The 21,298-nt window shown below is 34.6% G+C and overlaps 3 protein-coding genes and 1 non-coding gene across 6 annotated transcripts; 2 read left to right on the forward strand and 2 right to left on the reverse strand.

The window, feature by feature from the left end:
* Positions 1–3,566: 3,566 nt before the first annotated feature.
* On the reverse strand, positions 3,567–8,360 carry LOC140836746 (serine/arginine-rich SC35-like splicing factor SCL30A). 3 transcript variants are annotated; one of them, XM_073202500.1, is made up of 6 exons: positions 8,202–8,360; positions 6,554–6,706; positions 6,305–6,382; positions 5,208–5,372; positions 4,273–4,407; positions 3,567–4,044 (listed from the first exon to the last, which is right to left on the reverse strand). In XM_073202500.1, exons 2-6 carry the CDS (start codon positions 6,688–6,690, stop codon positions 3,771–3,773), a joined length of 789 nt encoding a protein of 262 aa, XP_073058601.1. In that variant the 5' UTR covers positions 6,691–6,706; positions 8,202–8,360; the 3' UTR covers positions 3,567–3,770. The 3 variants fall into 3 exon arrangements, with proteins under 3 accessions (XP_073058601.1, XP_073058594.1, XP_073058610.1); XM_073202493.1 differs by having other exon boundaries at positions 8,190–8,345; XM_073202509.1 differs by lacking the exon at positions 8,202–8,360 and having other exon boundaries at positions 6,554–6,722.
* LOC140815406 (small nucleolar RNA Z102/R77) lies at positions 7,321–7,396 on the reverse strand. Its single transcript, XR_012114377.1, has one exon. It is a non-coding gene; the product is annotated as a small nucleolar RNA Z102/R77 (small nucleolar RNA).
* Positions 8,361–10,565: 2,205 nt separating the features above from the next.
* Positions 10,566–15,630, forward strand: LOC140836764 (mitochondrial dicarboxylate/tricarboxylate transporter DTC-like). The gene is made up of 6 exons (XM_073202522.1): positions 10,566–10,815; positions 11,262–11,345; positions 13,130–13,191; positions 14,457–14,818; positions 14,956–15,170; positions 15,268–15,630. Exons 1-6 carry the CDS (start codon positions 10,699–10,701, stop codon positions 15,322–15,324), a joined length of 897 nt encoding a protein of 298 aa, XP_073058623.1. The 5' UTR covers positions 10,566–10,698; the 3' UTR covers positions 15,325–15,630.
* Positions 15,631–16,130: 500 nt separating this feature from the next.
* On the forward strand, positions 16,131–21,171 carry LOC140836771 (ruBisCO large subunit-binding protein subunit beta, chloroplastic-like). The gene is given in 16 exon segments (XM_073202535.1): positions 16,131–16,221; positions 16,693–16,933; positions 17,016–17,141; positions 17,460–17,597; positions 17,686–17,781; positions 17,912–18,115; positions 18,117–18,155; positions 18,253–18,487; positions 18,592–18,761; positions 18,851–18,928; positions 19,028–19,099; positions 19,192–19,296; positions 19,903–19,995; positions 20,157–20,249; positions 20,708–20,831; positions 20,927–21,171. Coding segments are annotated over 15 exon segments (1,815 nt in total). The 5' UTR covers positions 16,131–16,221; positions 16,693–16,705; the 3' UTR covers positions 20,941–21,171.
* The last annotated feature ends 127 nt before the right edge of the window (positions 21,172–21,298 follow it).

Below are 21,298 nucleotides of genomic sequence, written 5' to 3' on the forward strand. Positions count from 1 at the left end.
AGTCACGGCACATGCGAGCATAATAAATGAAATGGAGTAGGTCTCTTGTGAGACGTCCTCACGAATTTTTATCTGTGAGACGATCAACCCTACCGATATTCACAATAAAAAGTAATGCTCGATCTTAGCATAAAAAGTATGCGAGCATAACAAATGAAATGAAGTAGATCTCTTGTGAGACGACCTCAACGAATCTTTATCTGTGAGACGGGTTAACCATATATACCTATATTCACAATAAAAAATAATACTCTTAGCATAAAAAGTAATATTTTTTCATGGATGACCCAAATAAGAGACGTGTCTCACAAATACGACCCGTGAGACCGTATCACACAAATTTTTGTCTTTTGCAAATTAATTAAAATTGAAGTTATCGATTTTTTAAATATAAATTATAAGAAAGATAATGAGAAATATGGAATTAAGGTGAAGATAAAAGCTCAAGGGCTCGAGAGTGTGTAACATAGAATAAAGGATATTTTTTAAATTATAAAAAAAAAAAAAAAATCACTATGTGTCAACTTATCAAGGAGATAGTTCAGGGATTTTAATTTTAATCGATAATAATATAAATAATAAATAAATAAATGTAAGAGAAAATTTTATTTTTGTTCTATATTTTTATCGAGAGTTCTGATGTGACTGCATCACATTAATATCACATCAGTGTCACATCGAAAAAATGACAATATATGCAAAATAACAAATATAACAAGCTCAAAATAAAATTTGACAATATATATAAATGACCGAAATTACAAATATACGACCAAAAATATAATTTTCCATCGACTCAATAATGTACATAATGAAAACAATGATTTGGCATTCAATAAATAGACATTGTGCGTATAAAATGGGGAACCTTTCTGCAGCTTAGGAGAGCTTAAACACGAACCAATTGATTGATATGTGCAACCAATCCACCCGCATTTAAATTTGCGAAACCAAGAGGACCTACCAAAGATCAGAAATATCCAAATGAAATTTGGCAAAACTCATATATCCTCGCCTACCATGACATAAATATAAAATCAATTTGCTAATTGATATTAACAAAATTTCTCGTCTCATTATTAATCACGTTGCCAACATTCGACGAGGCTATACAACTGATCGTTCAACAAGACTCTTCATAAGTGAGGTTCGGTTTCGGATGACAACGCCGATAACTCGAATTCTTGGAGAGAATAAATCTTCATTTCAAATGCAATGACATAAAATGCTGTGAAATATTTATGATCTAGGATGACAAACATTGATTGGAAACCCAAAGTTCAAGTGCATATATCAGCTCCCTTCGTTTTCGTCTCGTCTTCTCCCTCCAAAAACTTCTGGTGTCACTTGGGACCTAAACTCTTAGTTCAAACTTAGAGGTAATAAAGAAAACTATTTTTGACATGTTTTTCAAAGTATGACAACTCCCACTTGCTTTGATGCACTACTTACCATTTATCGAACAAACTCGTCTTGCTGCAAATTAATTAGGAACACCAAAACTAGGATCATGCATATTGCTGCCATATTTCAAAAACTGGTGGTGAAAGAATTTAATATAGCCAAAGATACTAGTCCTAATAAACAGAGTACTGAAATAACTTTCTCTTGTCTGATGGAAGTGTGTAGACTGTAGAGTTACAATTGCCCCATCCAGATATAATGACCCTTGCACACAACTCGACTCCTAGCTGTGTTTGGGACATTCGGAACTTGACAAAATAATCGATAGCTTCGACGTCTATATGCATGCATAACTCAACTCAATCTAAAAATCATTGTCTCCGGCTTATCTGGAGTTGAACAAAGTACAATACGCCGCAGCCGTCGCTAGGGATGCTTTTGGGGGTTTGATCAAGGATTTGGGGCTTAATAAGTTGAAAGAGCAGATGCTAGTATTTCACCATCCCAAATTATCTATTGCTGTGAAGTTGTTGATCTTCAAAAGAAAGATTTGCCTTTTAATTCCTATCTAGTTCACCGTAATAAAAAAAAAAATCCTTGCTTCATTTGATTGACAACAAGTTCGAGTTGAGCATGCCTGTGTATGGTATGTGGATGCGAAGCTCTATTTTGAACCGATTATTTCATTTTTATTTCGTTGGTATTGATTTGTCCTGTCTTGATTATACAGCTATGTTTTCTTGATTAATGTTTTGCATTTCACTGTCATATTCTTTCCCTGGACCAGAATGAAAATGTCTGTGGGTTATTATGTGTGCATGTATTCCCATCAGTTTCAGTTTGTCGTGTTTCTCCTTTCATTTGGAAAGTTTCAGCTTTGGACAATCGGATCAGATTAGATTGCTAGTCATCATCATTCATCAGGCTAAGGTTTGAAATGGGATATTTGGGAAAATAGACCAAGTCAACATTTCTTTTTAAAAAATTAACCTCTCATGTGTTGAACAAATACGCTAAATGAGGTTATTTTTTAAAAAAATGTTTACTTAGGTTAAAAATAAAATAACTCGGTTTAAAATATTAGTTTATTGTGTTGGAAACTAACAAATTTAAGGAAAAGAAAATTATGATGCAAGTCATCTTTGAATGAAACAGGTATTCCATTGTTATCTATTACAAGTGTAAAAACGACGACGAAAGGTTAATGATATCCTACTTACGTGGGCACTACCTCATTTCATTTCAACGGATAAGATCTTGCCACACATACAATTTCAAAAAAAAGTGGGTCCTATATATGCATGGGCAAATCTTGGTCATACATCTTATCATGAGAGTAATGCTCACATAGATAAGATAAAATAAACCGCATGATACCGAATGCATCAGTTTCCCCATGCAATTCAGTTAGCTCCATAAGAATTGGAATCAAGTTGGCTCACCAAGTGAATTCAGCCACATGTCTTTAGTTGATTGTGATAAAAAGGTAATGATTGTCATTTAAAGCTCAATTTGTATCTTTAATTTCAAGTAGGTGGACTAAAGTTTCTGCGTGGGAGTCTTGCGGGATAGCAGTTGACTTGGGTTGGAGAAGATCGTCTTACCAGTAATGGAACATACTTACTAGTGATTAAATTCATTTTTTTTATATATAAAATTAATGTTATTATTTTGAGTTTATTTATTTGATGCTGATACACATCAGATTTTTAAAAATTAATGTAAGCGCCTTTTAAATGAATAATTTGATTAATAAAATTTTATTTTAAGATACTATGGTTGTTAGGCTCTATATTTCTTTTTATTTAATATTATTATTAATTGAAAAATTAAGTTTTCTATCTCATAAAAAATATGTGATAAAATTTGAAAACAAACACTAAACATTTTTTACAAAAACTTGTGTAAATCTTAAAGATTGTATTTTGTAAGACAAATATCTTATTTAGATCATCCATAAAAAATTATTACTTTTTATACTAAGAGTATTACTTTTTATTGTGAATATCAGTAAAATTGCATCCGATTTCTTTTTTTAGCTATCAAAATCAAAGGGTGAAAATTCAATTTTCGATCCAAGTTTTCAGAGTCAAATCGAATACTGGTCGGGTCTATTTACCAGGGATTCTGCACACCATATATGGAAAAGCCTGCTTACCTACTTCGTTGCAAATAGTTTTCATCAATACCACATAATAACAGCACACATCCAAAACAAATACGAGGTCATATCATCATAGAATACCCGAACATTTTGGGACAGTTTTCGAGTCCAAATTAAGTAAGACAGCTAAATAAGATAAACCCACAAAGTTGGAAGTTCAGAAATCACACAGTTTCACGACTTTTTCCCTGACATTCATTCATTAGCTTCGAGGCCTATCCCTTCCGGGCTCCCTTGCATACTCTGCAGGATGGGGACTCCTGCTTCTGCTGCGGCTTGGGCTTCGTATCATAACTGGGGCATGGCCCCGACCTGGGCTTTGGCTGCGGCTTCTAGAACCATAAGGTGAACGTCGAATCACTGGACTCCGGTTGAGGTTCCTTGGCCCATCATTTAGCGGAGAATGTTCCTGCACTGGAGAACGCGAGTATGATCGTCTCTCTCTACCACCCCTTTTCTCTCGGGGCGAATTGGACCTGCGAATATATATCATGCCAAGCAGCAAATAAATGAGTCGGTTGTATAGAAATAATGAGTCGGTTGTATAGAAATAAGATCGCAACTACTCACTTCCTGAGACAAATTAATAGATGGCAAAATAAAGCTATTTGGACATTGCAAGTCAGCTTAAAAAGGGTGGGTAATATCATTCTTCCTCATATAACTTTATAGATAATACAGTAAAATACTATTGCCCTTTCTACCTCGAGTATTTTCTCCTAGGAGAGTAGTAACCATGACGAGATTGAGACCCTCCATGGTGTGTAGGTGGGGATGCAGAATGCCGAGGCGAATGTGAGTAGCGTGGAGGTGATCTCCTTCGATCATAAACACGGCCCCTGCAACAGATCAACGGTGGTCAGCACTAATTCAGATTAACAAAAGTCAATTTACTATGTACTAGGTAAAACTGCTTATTCGTATAAACTTAATGTATATGCCAATTAACTCTTATCCTGAGTCAAATAAACTTTCAAATCATAATCATCAAGACCACATGTACATAGTTAAGAGCAAGGCATTTGCCCATACCTATCTCTTTAGGAAAATCCATTACATTATTGCTACACTTCTATTTCGTATATCATACTCTGGTAGGACCAACTACAAAAACATGTAGAAATTCCATTGTGGACACGGGAAAATGGACTATGCATGCAGGCGAATGCAACAGAAATTCCACTAGATAATCTGTATCTTCACTAGAGTTATCTTCTCTCATTGATATGTTCATAGGTCATTCACGATATGAATGGCTCGCAGTTGGCACACTATTATTGAAAGTTATAAAATATAATCAAAACAGTGTCGTCGATGAACCATAAAATACGAGTTACAACGGAATGGATCAATATTTAAACCTCAGACTGCTAGCTAACTCAAGCTTACAAGGGGGAAAACACCAAGAAGTATATTATAAAATCATCGTATAGTAATGTTAAAATCTTTCTGAAGTACACTGATACCATAAATCAACTTAAAGACGGCCAACCAATTAACCCAATGATCAACAGTATGGTTTTCAGAATCTCCATCCAGGGTTCAAATAAACATCAGCCACCAGTTAAGGACCTGGGTAAGTTTTTTTTTAACAAATGAAAAGACAAAGCACATTGTGAAAAATAGAATCAGAAATTACCTTCCTCGTTCTCTGTGTCGCATTTCACCTGGCTTCTTCCGATTTTCCTCGGCAAAAACAACGGTCAGCTCCCGACCTTGCCAAAGCTGACCATCCATCTCATACTTAGCTTCCGAGGCATCAGCAGGGTCCACATATTGGACAAATCCAAAGCCACGAGGCTCACTGACAATAATAGGGAAAGAAAGTAGAAAGTCAGTGTGCCACAGTTTTTGACGATTGAAGTTAACACACAGGCAATGCAAAGCCTGAGTTGCAGGTCAAATTTAATCTCCAAGGTTTTGACTGGCATCTGCTGATTGGGATATTTCACTTTATCTGACCTGCAACTCAGGCTTTGGGACGGTTTTCGAGTCCTAAAAATGTCTACTGAAAACTGAAAAGACAAAAGGTTAAAAGAAAGCACTAGAAAAAGTATCTTTGTGAGAGAGGAAATATACAAATGAAGTGCATACCACCTACAAATCTCAAACATTTTAGCCACAAATCAATTAAGTGGTTAAAAATAAAAATATAAAAGGCCTTCAAAGGCAAGTAGAGAACTTCATGCGAGTGGAAAATTATAAATCAGTCAGTCAAGAGCACCTAAAAAAACTAAATAATTTCTCGTCACGAATTAAATTACTTGTTCAAAATAATTAAGAGAATATGGATGACCATGATATACGAATAAGCAAGCACTAGCTCACCTTGTGAGTGATAATATAACATGACTCGAAATTCTTCAAGACTTGAAATCTTGATTTCTTCACATTGTATTCAAACCAGATTTCCCTTCCAATCTTCATTATCATATCATTTACATCACCTTCAAATCCTTACAACTTGATTGATGACAAGAGAACCCTTACAACTAGAATGTGTCAAACAGAACTCTTACTACTTCATTGAAGTCTTCATAACTCTTAATTCACTGCTAAATTTCAAAAATCTTTAACAAAGATATCTATTTATGATAATAAATATGTAGAAAAAATTTGTGTAAAAGAAAATATTAGATAATACAAATCTAGTTACGTTCAATCTACAACAAAACTAACAAACAAGGTATAGGAAAATCATAAAGGTACAAAGTCAGGTAATACACAATCGCTCACCCGGTGTGGTAATCCCTTGGTAAATAGATGTCCTTTAAAGGTCCAAATTGTCCAAATGGCCTTCTCAAGTCTTCTGGCCTGTTTATGGCAATGCATACAATTAGTAGGACCACAAGTTTACCATTCTAAGAGTAGCAAAAAACTTTCTTGTTAATTTGTTTACTCACTTTTTTTGTGTGTTGGGTCATGGGTGTGTTGGGGAAGGTGGTTTTGATGTAGACAAGAATATATAAACTAGGTAGAGCTCACCTGCAGTCACGGCGAAGGTTGCGAACTAAAAGACTTGTAGGAGCATCTCCTCTGTCATGGCGTCCTCTGGGGCCAGGGCTCCTTCCTCTTCTACCATACTCTCTTTGTGGCGAAGGGGTGTAACTCCTCCCCCTCATTTTTGCTAACTATATCCTGGGCAACAAAAATACTTTTGGATGAAATAACACATAACTAATTAGTGGTAAATAAAGAGAAAACCATGGAGGGAAATTTCTCTTTTGTAAACTATACTAATACCATGTAGAAAAGAAAAAAGGGGTATGAACTATGAACTAAGAGAATCAATAGCCAAATCTATCTCAAATTGCACGTGAGATTATTGATGATTGGATGTCAATCCTCTCCAGCCCGTACATATAAAACCGTACCTCGTCAAAATTTCCCAAAAGTTTTTGCAAGTATGGAACATACTTCCAAAATTCTGTGGGTGGGAGCACTAATACCTTCATTGATGAAAAGACGAATTTGCCCTTCCCATTCGCGACGGCGACAGTGGGAAATGGTCTGCCGGAAAAGGTCGGCGGGTGAGAGGGCCTGAAACGATTGCCGGAAAATCGGCGACGGTTGATCAACAACCGTCGCTAATAGCGACGGTTTTTGGGAAACCGTAGTCGATCTTGTTTAGATCGGCGACAGTTTATGAAAAACCGTCGCTCTTAGCGACGGTTTTTGAGGATTTTAAGGGGGAAAAAAATCTTTAAAACACAACAGGGAAACAAAATTAAAAGTTTTATGGGGAACAAAAAGAATGATCAGCTAGAGCTAATACATATAAATAGCCATCATATAAGCTATCAAACGATTATAATCATCATTTCATTCTTCTGAACCCATAAGTCACAAACTCGGTTAATTTTTTTGAAAAAAGTAAACCATGGGGGAAAGATTTATGAACAAGATTAATACTACATAGAACAAAGAAAAAAAGAGTTCCGAAACTTTGAACTAAGAGAACCAATCAGCGAAAGCTATCTCAAATAGCATGTGATATGGATGTCAATCCTCTCCAGCCCGTACACATAAAACCGTATTCATCAAATTTTTACAAAAGCTTTCGCAAGTATACAATGTATTTCCATAATTCTTAATGAGAAGTGCGAGAACTAATACCTTCAGGATTTTTTAAGGGGAGAAAAAAAAAGAATCGCAACAAGGAAATAAAATTTTAAGTTTGTCGGGAACAATTAGAACAATAAGCTAAAGCTACTACATGATAAATAGCGATCATATCAGCTATCAAGCGATTATAAAGATCATTTCATTATTCTGAACCCACAAGTCACGAACTCGCATGAGTTTTTTTTAAAATATCAAGACTACTAACGCATTTGAAAAACGAGCATCACAACTCCTACAGTGTAACAGGTAAAAAAAATTGAATTTCTGGTCTGCACTCAAATCACATAAGCACACACAGTTGATGAGAAAAATTTATAGCAAAAACCCTTCAACAACATTACAAGACAATCATGGAGTGAAGCAAACTCAAAAAGCAACGTTCTATAGGTACACCTTAAAACGGTCAAAGAAAACACAGTCATCTCAATGACAAACCCTGATCCTACCATATAACTAAAAACGTGGATTATATTAACTAAAAATGTGGAAAATTTACCTCAAAATTTACCGCAAAACAGAATATTTCTCGAGCTCTTCACACGAGAGAGGGAGGAGGCGGCGTAGGGAATAAGGCGAAAGGGCTTCGTTTAGGGTTGAACTGAGCGATGCGCATCGGCAAATGTCGCTAGGGTTAGGTCATTTATAGCCTTTCTGCTGATTGAATAATAAATTTTCTTTTTCTTTTTTAAAAAATGCGGTAAAATAATAATTTTTTTCCTTTTGCTTTTTCTTTTTCTTTTTTTATTAATAATTACTCGAAAATAAAGATAAAATGTGAGAATAAATATTTGGAGTTCAACTACACTCTTTTTATAAAACATAAAATATAAAATTTATTACCTTTTATTTTTATTATTGTTGTTTTTATTTGAAAGGCCGAACTATATTAGATACTTACCTACCAATGTTTTGTCGTACTTTTAATGTTTTGTCATATATATTTAGCAGTCCATAGTTAATGATTCAAATTTGTCGACGGAAAATTCACATGTGATTTCTGTATGTTTTTATACAGGTTAAGAAAGTTATTTGAAAGTAAATTTTTTAAAAAATATTTATTTTATCTGTTATATATGATAAATTCGATTTAGAGAAAAAATAATTATTTTTTTCTCAATTCCAATTATTTTTTAAATTATATCTTGTCTACTCTTAGCTCGATCATTCTATATGTTTATTTTGATATAATGAATTTTCAATAATGTATCTGAAGATATAATGTTCTGTTCTTTAAAAACGTGAAATTTAGTTAAATTGCCAAATTGTTCGAGTTTTGGAATTATTAACTTTTTCATAGTGTATAGAGTTTTTAAAATTTTGGATATATATTATATTATGCTATTAGTATATTTTTTATGATGATAAATATCTAATTTAAGGAGATCTGAAAAAATAATGTTTATAAAATAAAGAGTAGGTTATATGACATTCATAAGTAATTCATATGTGATCACATATTCAATGTTCTTAGTATATATTAGACAATAACATATTTTTATGGCGTTTTCATCTTTCATGTGTTAATCGATCATTCACAGTCATGTGGTAAAACCGTCACTATAGTCAATATGACACAACTACTACCATAGTCATTTTGTTTACTAAGCCACAATTCATATCATTTACATATACTTGATAGTACAATGATCTATAGTATAATCATTTGGCCACCTGATATTGTTAAAACTCACATTCCAGCTTATATGTATCGATTCAAAGTTAAACCTTACATTTGTTTGACTCAATCCACATTCATTTCCAAATGACTTCCAAAACACACTACAATGAGGAAAAATGTATTGCACAACGAAAATAATGAAATAAACTTCAGATTGTAGCTACACATATCATAACTTAACATGAATCATTTGGAAATTCTTATTAAAACCATATCATACACGTATATTGATTTAAAGAATAATCTCAACTTATGATTAAAGCTTATGAACAATAGCTGAAGCGATTTTCTCGATCATATGCTGTTAAATTTACATTAACTCTAACCACCATCGTATTTTATAAGTTATAATTCGAAATTATTCTACTTTTTGGTGTAATAAAACATCGATTTTTGAATCACGATAATTTATAGATACATACATCATCAATTAGTTTCAAAATCAATTAATAGAGTTTTATTATTGACCATAATCAGAAGTATCTTTCTACATCTTAAAAAAATATTAATGAAATATTTGAGAAGTATAAACTTCATACCAAAGTTTCATACAAGTAGATTGAAAAACTTATGCGATCTGCTCTTTATTTTACTCATTAGTTAACTGTCATTCACATCTATACTCACATTATATATATAATTAGGATTTTTGTCATATTTGAAAATTCCCACACGAATAATATGTTATAAAAAAAATATTTATAAGTATTAATGCATTCATTTAGCACATTAAAATATTTGAATACAATTAAGAAATAAATACGTAACTGGTCGTGAATACTTTACATTTTTTAAAATTCAAATTTTAATTTGATTTCTCTTAAAAATATAAACTAAAATTAAGTGTTTGAACTGATTATATCTTTTCATTTAATTTCTGTTTTAGTTATGATTTTGAGTTTCGTATTACTTTCATATATTAATTTTTCACTGGTCTCTATCACATTAAATAAAATAATTATATATATATATATAGTATTTTAGAAAGTTGGAAAACAATATATATATATCCATAAATTACTATTATTATGTATCTTAATTTAATATTTAATATACATATTTTTTTACTATTTTAAAAATATTTTTAATATAATTTTTTATAATAATATTTATGTCAAATATTATATCAATAATACTTACTAATTTATTATTAATTACAGTAGTAAAATACTAGTTATTACAAATAAAACTTTTCTTGTTCTGCCAGTTCACATCCTCGTGTTGTCCACCAATCACCGAGGAGACCTGTTTTCCTCTACTCTCCAGTTTTCGCATTGTTCAAATAAATAGAAGCCAAATAGCAGAAGAGTAAGAAGGAAATTTGAAAATGGGAGAGGAGAAGCCGAAATCAGCTGGAGTTTGGCCCACGGTAAAGCCCTTCGCCAATGGCGGTATATCTGGTATGCTTGCTACCTGCGTAATCCAGCCAATCGACATGATCAAGGTATCATTTATCGTATCACATCACATAACGCAGTTGCCAAGAGTCATGGATTTGTCTGCATTGATGGTTGTTCAGGATCCGGGTGTTTTTGTTGTTTAATTTCGTGGATGAAACTTTTGTTCGTTTCAGATCTTAGACCCAATGGACCTTTTCTATTAGCTAAAAACACGATTCTTGTCAATAGTTATGTGGAATTTAGGACCTGCTCTGCGTAAGATTTAGATTTTTTTTTGTTTTACCGGTGCTTTATGTCGAACAAAATGCTTTTGTAACCTTATGATGATCATGTTGTTAGAAACTTGATTCGTAGGTTGCTTTGCATCTGATGTTACTAAATGTCTGTGTTGAATGAATCACGAACCTGTTTGGACTAGGAAATCGAACTCTTTCGTCTATGCGTATGCTGAAGGGTGTTGTCCATTAAGTTTTTATTTTCTCAATTTCAGGTGAGAATACAACTGGGCCAGGGATCAGCTGGTGAGGTGACAAAGAACATGCTTAAGAATGAGGGCATTGCTGCCTTTTACAAGGTATGCTTACGTGAGAAAATCATGTTAATTTTATTTTTTTATGCCAGCTGTCTTCTTCATTATCACCTGAAAGTGAAATAGATTTAGAGGTTGTTCGATATCACATGGTATTCAATTATAATTGTACACATTTGTTTATAGAAGAATATATGATTGTTTTGTTAAATTAAGTTGCTTCAGCATTTGTGGTGGTTTAGTTAAACTTATGTTGGAAATATATGGTCTAAGTTAATAACATCTGAATTCCTTATTTTTCGGGAGGGAGGAGGGAGAAAGATAAAATCAACTTTTTTTTGCAGGAGCTCTTAAAATGAAATGTGCGAAGTGTGTTAATTTGGAATGGTTGGAGCTTTTATTGCCAATTTGCTATGCCAGTTTAATGTTGATCTTAATTTATTAAGTTTTTCTAACGGCGTAAAAAAAGTTTACTTTTAACTGTCAAAACATTATGCTCATCATGATGACACCAACACCTGGAATACAAAATACGAAAAGAGCTTAAGGTTGGAACTATCTTTTTCTTTTGTTCCTCGCCTTGCATCCTCTCACACAGGTTATAAGATTGAATGCTTATGGTTTCATGATTGGTATTTTTTACACCAGTGCAAGCACGCGTTTCAATATATGTGGTTATATGGGCAAGTAAAGCTACCCAAAAATGTACATCACAATAATTGCACCTGCTTACAACATATGATACTCGAATAATTTACCAAATTCTATAGTTGGTAGTAGCAGTTCGGGTCAAATCTTTTATACCATATAGCTACTCCAATGACATGTTTCAATGACTAAGCTAGTAGGGATATATAATAGTTGTCATCTGGCACACATATGCTTGGTATTGCATCAATCTCCATATGTTTGTAAGTTTTGTTCCAGTTGTTAGAAAGTTAGACTCCAGTTCAATTAATTGTTCTATTTGTAGTATGTGTTAAAAGTGTCTGATCAGATGAGCTGCAGTATACTCGAGTTTCTCTTGGAAACATGGTTTATGGATAAGAAAATTAGACCACATTTGGTCAAGTTTAGAGATATTGTCTAATCTCGTGCCCAGGCATATGATGGAATACAAGGTGGATACGAGACAGATATAGATGCGGAAGTATCAGGTGAATATCAGATCGATGAATACGACAAGAGACTGTTTGTAATTTGAAAATAAAGATTTGGGCTACTTATAATCAAATTACAAATAATTAATTTTTTTTAAAGAAAACAATAACAAAGTTGGAGTTTTTACTAAAAAAATATTGCACTGTAATAGGACAAATATATAACATCAGTCAAATTATAAGAAAATCAAATTTTATATGTAGTACAATTTTTTTTGGGATTTAGTTGTTGATGTGATTTTTTTTCAATATTATTCATGTACTATTGCATTTATATATAATTATATTATTTGTTTAATTTATATATGTATAAGATAGATGTACACTCTTGTGTCGTATCCTAAACTTTTAAAATTGTCGTATCCATAATCGATTCGCATCTCCAATTGCATATTTGTTCTATGTTAATTTAAGAAGTGCAGGCCTACATTGCACTTACTACCATCATTTTCTATCTTCAAATTCGTATTTTTTTTATTGTGGAAATGTCTCCATAAAGGTGATAAATGGCTTCATTATTCTCATGATAATGAAATGGATTTGCCTTTGCTATTAGTTCATATTAAATGCAAATCAAATTGCTCTTGTCCGAGTTCTACATGCAATACAGTGCTCAGCCATGTGATTTAGCTTCTAACCTTTGTCTTAATTATATTGTTACTTATGTAGGGTTTGTCTGCTGGGCTTCTTAGACAAGCTACATATACAACCGCACGGCTTGGCTCATTCAAGTGAGTATTTATGTGAACAATTTACTATTGAGTCATGGGAATTTCAATGTAGACGTGGTGATATTCAGGACTATTGAGCTCAAGGATTGTTTATCATACATGTTTATAGTGTTTAAGATGTTTTAGACCTTTTGTGATCGTGAGTTGATGTATCTGCCATTAATGATTGTTGTGTCATACTAAACATGGACTATTTGTTTCCTTTTCGAGAAGAGATTCAAAGGACAACGCTATCCAAATTTTTAGTTTTCCAATTATTTTTTTTGTAACTTTATCAAGCAAAGAAGTGTAGAGAGAGTAAAGTTTTTTTTATGTTAACTGACTTCGTTTATCTGCAAACTGTCTGTTAATCTGCACTCGTGAGTTTTATGTTCCTTTGTTGGTCGATTGTGAGATTTATTATCACATTCTTTTATGTTTTCCCCCTTAACTACACAATGTAGTTAAATCCAACTGGCATATTAAAAACTTAGCCGCCCTATAATCTATATCATTTCATTTAGCTAGATTTTCTTACACTCACAATTCTTAAGAATTGAAAATTTCAGGAATTTTTTAGTAGAACGAACTTCCATTAATTCATAGAGCTACTTAATTTTGCAGTGGTTTTCTGAAGGAATCAACTTCTCATACTAGAGGGATTTGTCGTGCTAGTATGTCAAGAAGCCAGAGCATTTAACTTCGAATGTGACATATTGTTAGACACTGGATAGTTTTCTTTCATATAAATATAGGTTAGTTTGCCTCAGTAGCATCGGGAATGACACAATCTTTGTCAAACAATTGAACTGCGTAGGACTCGCCTGAAGTTATTTTTGGTGACTTGCCTCCCGTGACCAACTCTTGTGCATATTTGATGAGGGTACTTTGGAAAATAAAGAGGTTTTGTGGGAAGACAAGTGGGTTTGTTTGCCAATGTGGTGTTTCCATGGGATGAATGGGTGAGTTGGCTGTTTGCACTTAGTAGACAGTTGTACGCTATATGCATTTCTTGTGATAGTTAAAGTTCCACTGAACCAGATACCCAAAATTATGGTTGGTCCATTATGTGCTTTGAAACCATATTAACAGTATTCGGCTTTTGAAACCATATTAACAGTATTCGGCTTTTAATTTCTGAATGTGCAATGAGTTTCCTTGACTTATACAATAAATTCCAGCATTTATCCTCCTCTAGGAAATTCTGAAATGTACATGATCTATTGCGATTTAAATTTGGAATAGCATTTCCAACTAACCTGGACTCTATTCTGATGTATATTTAGGATTTTAACCAACAAAGCATTAGAAGCCAATGATGGAAAGCCATTGCCACTGTATCAGAAAGCTTTGTGTGGATTGACTGCCGGAGCAATTGGAGCAACTATTGGCAGTCCTGCAGATTTAGCCCTCATACGTATGCAGGCTGACGCAACATTAGCTGTTGCACAGCGGCGAAACTACACAAATGCATTCCACGCCCTTTATCGTATTACTGCTGATGAAGGAGTGTTAGCTCTCTGGAAAGGCGCTGGACCTACTGTGGTAAGGGCTATGGCACTTAACATGGGTATGCTTGCTTCTTATGATCAAAGTGTGGAGTTCTTCAAGGACTCCCTTGGTTTGGGTGAGGCTGCAACCGTGTTAGGTGAGATACTTTCTTGAATCATTACCTGCTTGCAGTAGTTTTATCTTCACTCCCTGGCTTTGCTTTATATTTCATTGTAAAATCTTGTCTATTTTTTCTTCGTGGGTTAAAATTTGAAACTTTCCCACTCTTTTCAGGGGCAAGTACTGTATCAGGATTCTTTGCCGCAGCCTGTAGTCTCCCCTTTGATTATGTTAAAACCCAAATACAGAAAATGCAGCCAGATGCGGCCGGGAAATATCCATACTCTGGTTCTTTAGATTGTGCCCTGAAAACGCTAAAGTCAGGAGGACCCTTAAAATTCTACACTGGATTTCCAGTCTACTGTGTTAGAATTGCCCCACATGTCATGGTACACTCCTGCATATCCTTCCCTGTCCGCATGTGCGTGTGTGTGCGCGTGTTTTTTTCTCCAATATGTTTTGATTTTTGATTATCTCTTCACGCAGATGACATGGATATTCCTGAACCAAATCCAGAAATTCCAAAAATCTGCAGGATTGTAATTCAAAGACGATATCAGAGTGATGTTTTGATCAAAATAATGTCTTGACATGTATTAGTTTATGGTTTTGATCACCGAACTCACGCCCCAAAGATACGTGGCCAAATATTTACAGCGATGTTTTAGATTTTGTACGGAGTTTAACTGAATCATTTTGGGCTAGGAATTGGAGTCATTCAAATTTCTGTCAAGTTATTTAGGAACACTTAATTTTGAAATTCTGGAAAATTTTGTTTCAGCAAAATAATCAGTGTACTCTGGATTTGTTGCTTTTTTTATTGGCCGTACTGTTGGAGGTTGATAATTATGAATCCGAAAGGATATATGGCTTCATTATTTACTAAGGAATAGTGAATTTTGATAATTTTAAATATGAGGATAAATATAGTATTTTATATTTAAATAAAAAAAAGTGATATAAAAAATTATGACGATAATTATTTATTTCTCTCACACAAATATTAACCATAATGTATTCAAATTTAGCCAGAGGTTTGATTTAATAAGATTAGATTGATCTGTCTCATAAATATTTTAAAAAAACTTTTTCAGATTTATTAGTTTTTATAATAGATATAGATCGAATAGACGTCTCCGGAAAAAATCATGCTCAAATTTAATTATATGATTTATTGATTAATATTATAAAAAATAATTAAAAATATTACACGTGAGAGTAAGAGTGCAGCACTTGTGTGCCGAAGTTCTAGAGTGTTCCTTTCCATCCCAAAGTGAGATCGACGGCTGAGATTGATTGGAAATTTCTTAATCTATCCGCTCTACATAAACCCTCTACTTCGTGTTTGCCAACCACCTATCTCATACACTCTCCAGTCCAGCTACTTGCGTAAACCTAACCTCCAATTCTTCATTCATTTTCCGGTGAGCAATTTAATCAGTAAATTATTTTCTGGGTTTTGAAATTTACAGGTGATAATGTTTTTAATCGTGGGTTTTACTATCTTGTGAAGATTGAGACTGTGATAATGATACGTATGTTTTGTTTTTAGATGGATTAGATTCTGCTTTGGTTGATGAAAATTGAGCTAGTCTGGTCTGGTATTCATTAATTTCTTGATTAATGGAGTCTTGTGTCGTGTGACTGGAGCTTTTGAGTAGAGCTGCGATTGTCGATAGATGGAACACTTCGTTTCTGTAATATCAGTTGTTTTAAGGACTTTTAAGCAATCTGCGTTTCATTTTTTCATTGTGAAGTTAAATTCTCGAATAGCATGTGGGAACCTTCTTACCTTGACATTCTCTGCCTTGTCAAAACTTGCTAGTGTTAGCACTGCAATTTTCTTGTGAACAATTAGAATTTGAGGCATAAATTTGGAAATAACATATATTCTACCCTTACCCGTGTCAGGTTTAAGGAGTAAATGGCTTCAACGTTTGCTTCTGTCGGTTCCTTGGCTGTTCCGGGCAACCGGGTGAAGGATGAAAAGCTTACAGGTTCATCTACTAGGTTGTCCTCACTTGCTTCCATATCTTATGGTTCATTTCAGAGGCAGAAGAGCCTTCTACGGAGATCACGTTCTTTTCAAGTGACAGCTGCTGCTAAGGAATTGCATTTCAACAAGGATGGCTCAGCTATAAAGAAATTGCAGGTGAGTTGGTGAAGTTTTTACTTACCTAATTGAAGATGTCTTTACCTGAATGGTTATTGATTGATGGTTCTCTTGTTGTTAGAATGGTGTTAACAAACTTGCAGATCTAGTGGGTGTTACCCTTGGACCTAAAGGAAGGAATGTAGTCCTTGAAAGCAAGTATGGTGCCCCAAAAATTGTTAATGATGGAGTTACAGTGGCCAGAGAGGTACATGAATCATGCACGTTGTTTCTGGCTTCGGTATATCTGATATTATGGGATAGTAAATGAGTGTGCTAATTGGCCATGTTCTTCTTGATTTCTTTGTGGATATCGTATTGGTAATTGATCAAGTGCCCGAGGTTCGATTTTTTCCAATTGATTTCTTTTCGGTTTTGCAAATGACTACAACACCAATAATGAACTTATTAGTGCAATGTTTCTTTTGGAGCCCACATTACTGGCATTGGGATGTATACCAATTGTTTTTTTCCGGGATGTACTGAGTTTAGTTTATGTGAAAACATCGCGTGGATTCTCATGCAGGTTGAGTTAGAGGATCCTTTGGAGAACATTGGTGCTAAATTGGTGAGGCAAGCGGCTTCAAAAACTAATGACTTAGCTGGGGATGGAACAACAACATCTGTTGTTCTTGCTCAGGGTCTGATTGCTGAAGGTGTTAAGGTATGTTTGAGCATTTTATGCTTCTAGGCTTCCTTGACAATTTGAAGTTAGACTTGATAAATTATTTCTGCACTATCCATGATTTCAGGTGGTAGCAGCTGGTGCAAATCCTGTCCTTATCACTAGAGGAATCGAAAAGACCGTCAAGGCCTTGGTGTCTGAACTGAAGTCAATATCAAAAGAGGTATCTATGTTTGTGTTCTGGCAGTTTCAAGCGATGCGTGGGGAAAATTTTCTTTGGTATAATTGCTGACAAGTCGATAGATGGCTTAGTAATGAATGCTATGAACAGTGAAACAAGTGATCGATTACAGGTGGAAGATAGTGAGCTTGCAGATGTTGCTGCTGTGAGTGCTGGAAATAACTATGAAGTAGGAAATATGATAGCTGAAGCACTGAGTAAAGTTGGTAGGAAAGGTGTTGTGACTCTTGAAGAGGGAAAAAGTGCAGAAAATAGTCTTTATGTTGTTGAAGGAATGCAGTTTGATCGTGGTTACATTTCTCCATATTTTGTCACAGGACAGTGAGAAAATGGCTGTTGAATTTGAGAATTGCAAGGTAGGAATATATTTAACTTTTTTGCAGGAAAGCTATTTGATGTACAAGAAGCCACCTAAGCATTTTTTTTGCCTGACAAATGGATTTGCTGTTGTAGTTATTACTGGTAGACAAGAAAATAACCAATGCAAGAGATCTCATAAATGTCCTGGAAGAAGCTATCAGAGGTGGATATCCTGTTGTAATTGTTGCTGAAGATATAGAACAAGAAGCTCTGGGAACTCTGGTTGTGAACAAACTAAGGGGAGCGTTGAAGGTTGCTGCTCTTAAGGCTCCTGGGTTTGGTGAAAGAAAGAGTCAGTATCTTGACGACATTGCAGTTTTGACAGGAGGTAACTTTAATTGATTTTCTTCTTTCCTTACCTGATTTGTAAATGCACATCTTCTGAGCTACATGTGTTCTTTATTAACTAAGTCAAGTCTATTCTTGATTCAGCAACTGTGATCAGGGATGAGGTTGGACTAACCTTAGACAAGGCGGACAAGGAAGTTCTGGGCAATGCTGCCAAGGTGGTATTGACAAAGGACTACACAACGATAATTGGTGATGGGAGCACTCAGGAAGCTGTTAATAAACGCGTAGCTCAGATTAAAAATCTTATCGAGGTTTGTCTATTTGCCTTTCCCGTGCTCTACTTGTGGACTTTGCTGAAGGGTTGTCTGAATGACTTGTGGATGTATTGTGTTTTGAGCAGGTGGCAGATCAAGATTATGAAAAGGAAAAGCTGAATGAAAGAATTGCAAAGCTTTCCGGTGGTGTTGCTGTGATCCAGGTATTTTTTGATAAAGAAAGTTTGTGCTAATTTATTTATGTAAGAAGGTTGAATCATACCCTGGCAACATCATCTTCATATTGCTACTTGAACTTTTAGGTTGGAGCACAGACAGAAACTGAACTGAAGGAGAAGAAGCTCAGAGTAGAAGATGCTCTCAATGCTACGAAGGTAAGCAGCACGGATCCAGTTTAATTCCTATTCTTTGAGTTGCTAGTGGGGGTGAGTGTGCTTTTATCATTATTAATTTAATTGATATACAGGCAGCTGTTGAGGAAGGAATTGTTGTTGGTGGTGGATGTACATTGTTAAGACTTGCATCAAAAGTAGATGCTTTTAAGGAAACACTTGCAAATGATGAGGAGAAGGTAAAAATTCTATAATTTTACTATTTGAGAACTATCGTGTAGACACGTTGCCAAAATATCTTGGCACGAATGTTGGACTGATGTAGTACGTTTATTCTTAGACACTTGTTGGCTACGAGTCTGACATGTCACGTGTCTGGTCTCAAAATTAAATTAAATGAAGAACACGTGATGCTGAATTTATAAAAAATTCTGTGTTTTTTCTCTTAAGTAAACTTCCTTAGAAACTGAAGGAGTGAAAGTAATATGTGCGCGTGCATACGCACGTATATATCTTACCTCATACCTCCTAAATCACATATATCTTACATTCTTACTCGAAAATCATCTATCTTTCGTATTCACATTAGATATACACACATACACACACACACACACACACACATCTTGTGCTATGATTTCTAAAAAATCTGTTTCTGTTATGCTCTTTTCTGTCTTTCATGTCTGTGTGTCCTATTTTTAGAAATGATGTTGGATGATACTGGATTTCGTAGAAGGGTCCCCATTATAATTATATCCCCGCTAGGATATGCAACATCCTCAAAGTTTTACCTTGTAAGTTATTCTATTTTTTCTGGTTAATGATGAGTTCCTTTAATTTGGCAGGTTGGAGCAGACATTGTCAAGAGAGCTTTGAGTTACCCATTGAAGTTGATAGCAAAGAATGCTGGTGTTAATGGAAGTGTTGTTAGTGAGAAGGTAGATAAAAATTGATTTACTATGGTCCGATCAATGGATTAAAAAAAGGATTGTTTCATTGATTTTCCATTCCCATTTGCACACATGTGGACACACGTGAACAGTCTTGTGTATCACATACCACAGCCAAATTCTGATTTGGATCTTGGCATGTGTTTCAGGTGCTATCCAGTGACAATCCTAAGTATGGGTACAATGCTGCTACTGGACAATATGAAGATTTAATGGCTGCTGGGATAATAGATCCAACTAAAGTAAGATGTTTTACTCGATTGCTTCCACCAATCCAATCTTGTGTTTAGCAGCTACGATCAACTGATTGATCCTTTATGAAAAGACGAAGAGGAATTTAAAATTCTTTGAAGATATAAAAACTTACTCCAGAGTGAGAGGCCTAACCGTGCTTTAAAAAAGTCCAATATGGTGGATGATTTGATCCATTACCGTGTTTTAAAGAAGTCCTATATGGTGAATGATGTGATCCATGTAATGATTGGTCTGTCTTATCAATTCTCATTGAGGCTCGATGAATTTAGCTGTCTTAACTTTATAGTTCGTATCTCTTTCAATGAGCCGTTTTGTGTAGCCTTTTGGAAGGAGTTGTTATGTTGAACCAGAGTTCTTCAAACTTATGTGGATCCTTCCCATGCCTCGGTTGTCCTGAATGCTTATTTTTTGCAACTTGTTGAATTTCGATCATTATTTGATTTAGGTGGTCAGATGTTGCTTAGAACATGCATCATCCGTGGCGAAGACATTTTTGATGTCAGATTGTGTAGTCGTTGAGATCAAGGAGCCTGAGTCAGTTGCTGCTGGGAACCCGATGGACAATTCAGGTATATATTTTTAGTTGTACAACTTCAGCAAACATTCGTTCTTTACCGAAAAACATGCGAGGTCACTAAACTTTGTACCTACCCTGTTCGTTCAGGATACGGCTACTAAGCGAAAGGAGGTTTGAGAAGAGTTGATGGATCTGTTTCCATGATCTTTACAAGTTGCAGCTCCATATAAACTGGAAATTTTTGTAGGCAAACTTGGAATTTAGCCAACTCAGAATTTTGAGTCTCTTTTATATGTAACAGCTAGATAAACTCAGCTGGGATCGGCAAATGGGCACCTGCATTTTAATTATGATTTTCCCTTTAGTTAATCAAAACTGGACCTTGTTATGTTTCTTTTCATCCAAGTAGAATTTTCTTCTCCTGTTATCAAAAGTAGACTTGATATCTCATTTCATCGCTTCATAGTTAACAATTAAAAATACTTTTTCGTACCTAAATTCCCACCGACCGAAATTGCA

The sequence above is a fragment of the Primulina eburnea genome, chromosome 1, assembly GCF_022965805.1.
Source record: "Primulina eburnea isolate SZY01 chromosome 1, ASM2296580v1, whole genome shotgun sequence".
Taxonomy (NCBI): domain Eukaryota; kingdom Viridiplantae; phylum Streptophyta; class Magnoliopsida; order Lamiales; family Gesneriaceae; genus Primulina; species Primulina eburnea.

What these genes read in the sequence shown, in the direction of transcription:
- LOC140836764 (XM_073202522.1), top strand. Translation starts at nt 10,699, where the DNA reads ATGGGAGAGGAGAAGCCGAAATCAGCTGGAGTTTGGCCCACGGTAAAG. An exon ending in GCATTGCTGCCTTTTACAAG is followed by an intron (nt 11,346 to 13,129) that starts GTATGCTTACGT and finishes TTACTTATGTAG; the next exon opens with GGTTTGTCTGCTGGGCTTCT. An exon ending in GCACGGCTTGGCTCATTCAA is followed by an intron (nt 13,192 to 14,456) that starts GTGAGTATTTAT and finishes ATGTATATTTAG; the next exon opens with GATTTTAACCAACAAAGCAT.
- LOC140836746 (XM_073202500.1), bottom strand. Translation starts at nt 6,690, where the DNA reads ATGAGGGGGAGGAGTTACACCCCTTCGCCACAAAGAGAGTATGGTAGA. An exon ending in CCAAGGGATTACCACACCGG is followed by an intron (nt 5,373 to 6,304) that starts GTGAGCGATTGT and finishes TATTATTGTCAG; the next exon opens with TGAGCCTCGTGGCTTTGGAT. An exon ending in CCTAGGAGAAAATACTCGAG is followed by an intron (nt 4,045 to 4,272) that starts GTAGAAAGGGCA and finishes ATATATTCGCAG; the next exon opens with GTCCAATTCGCCCCGAGAGA.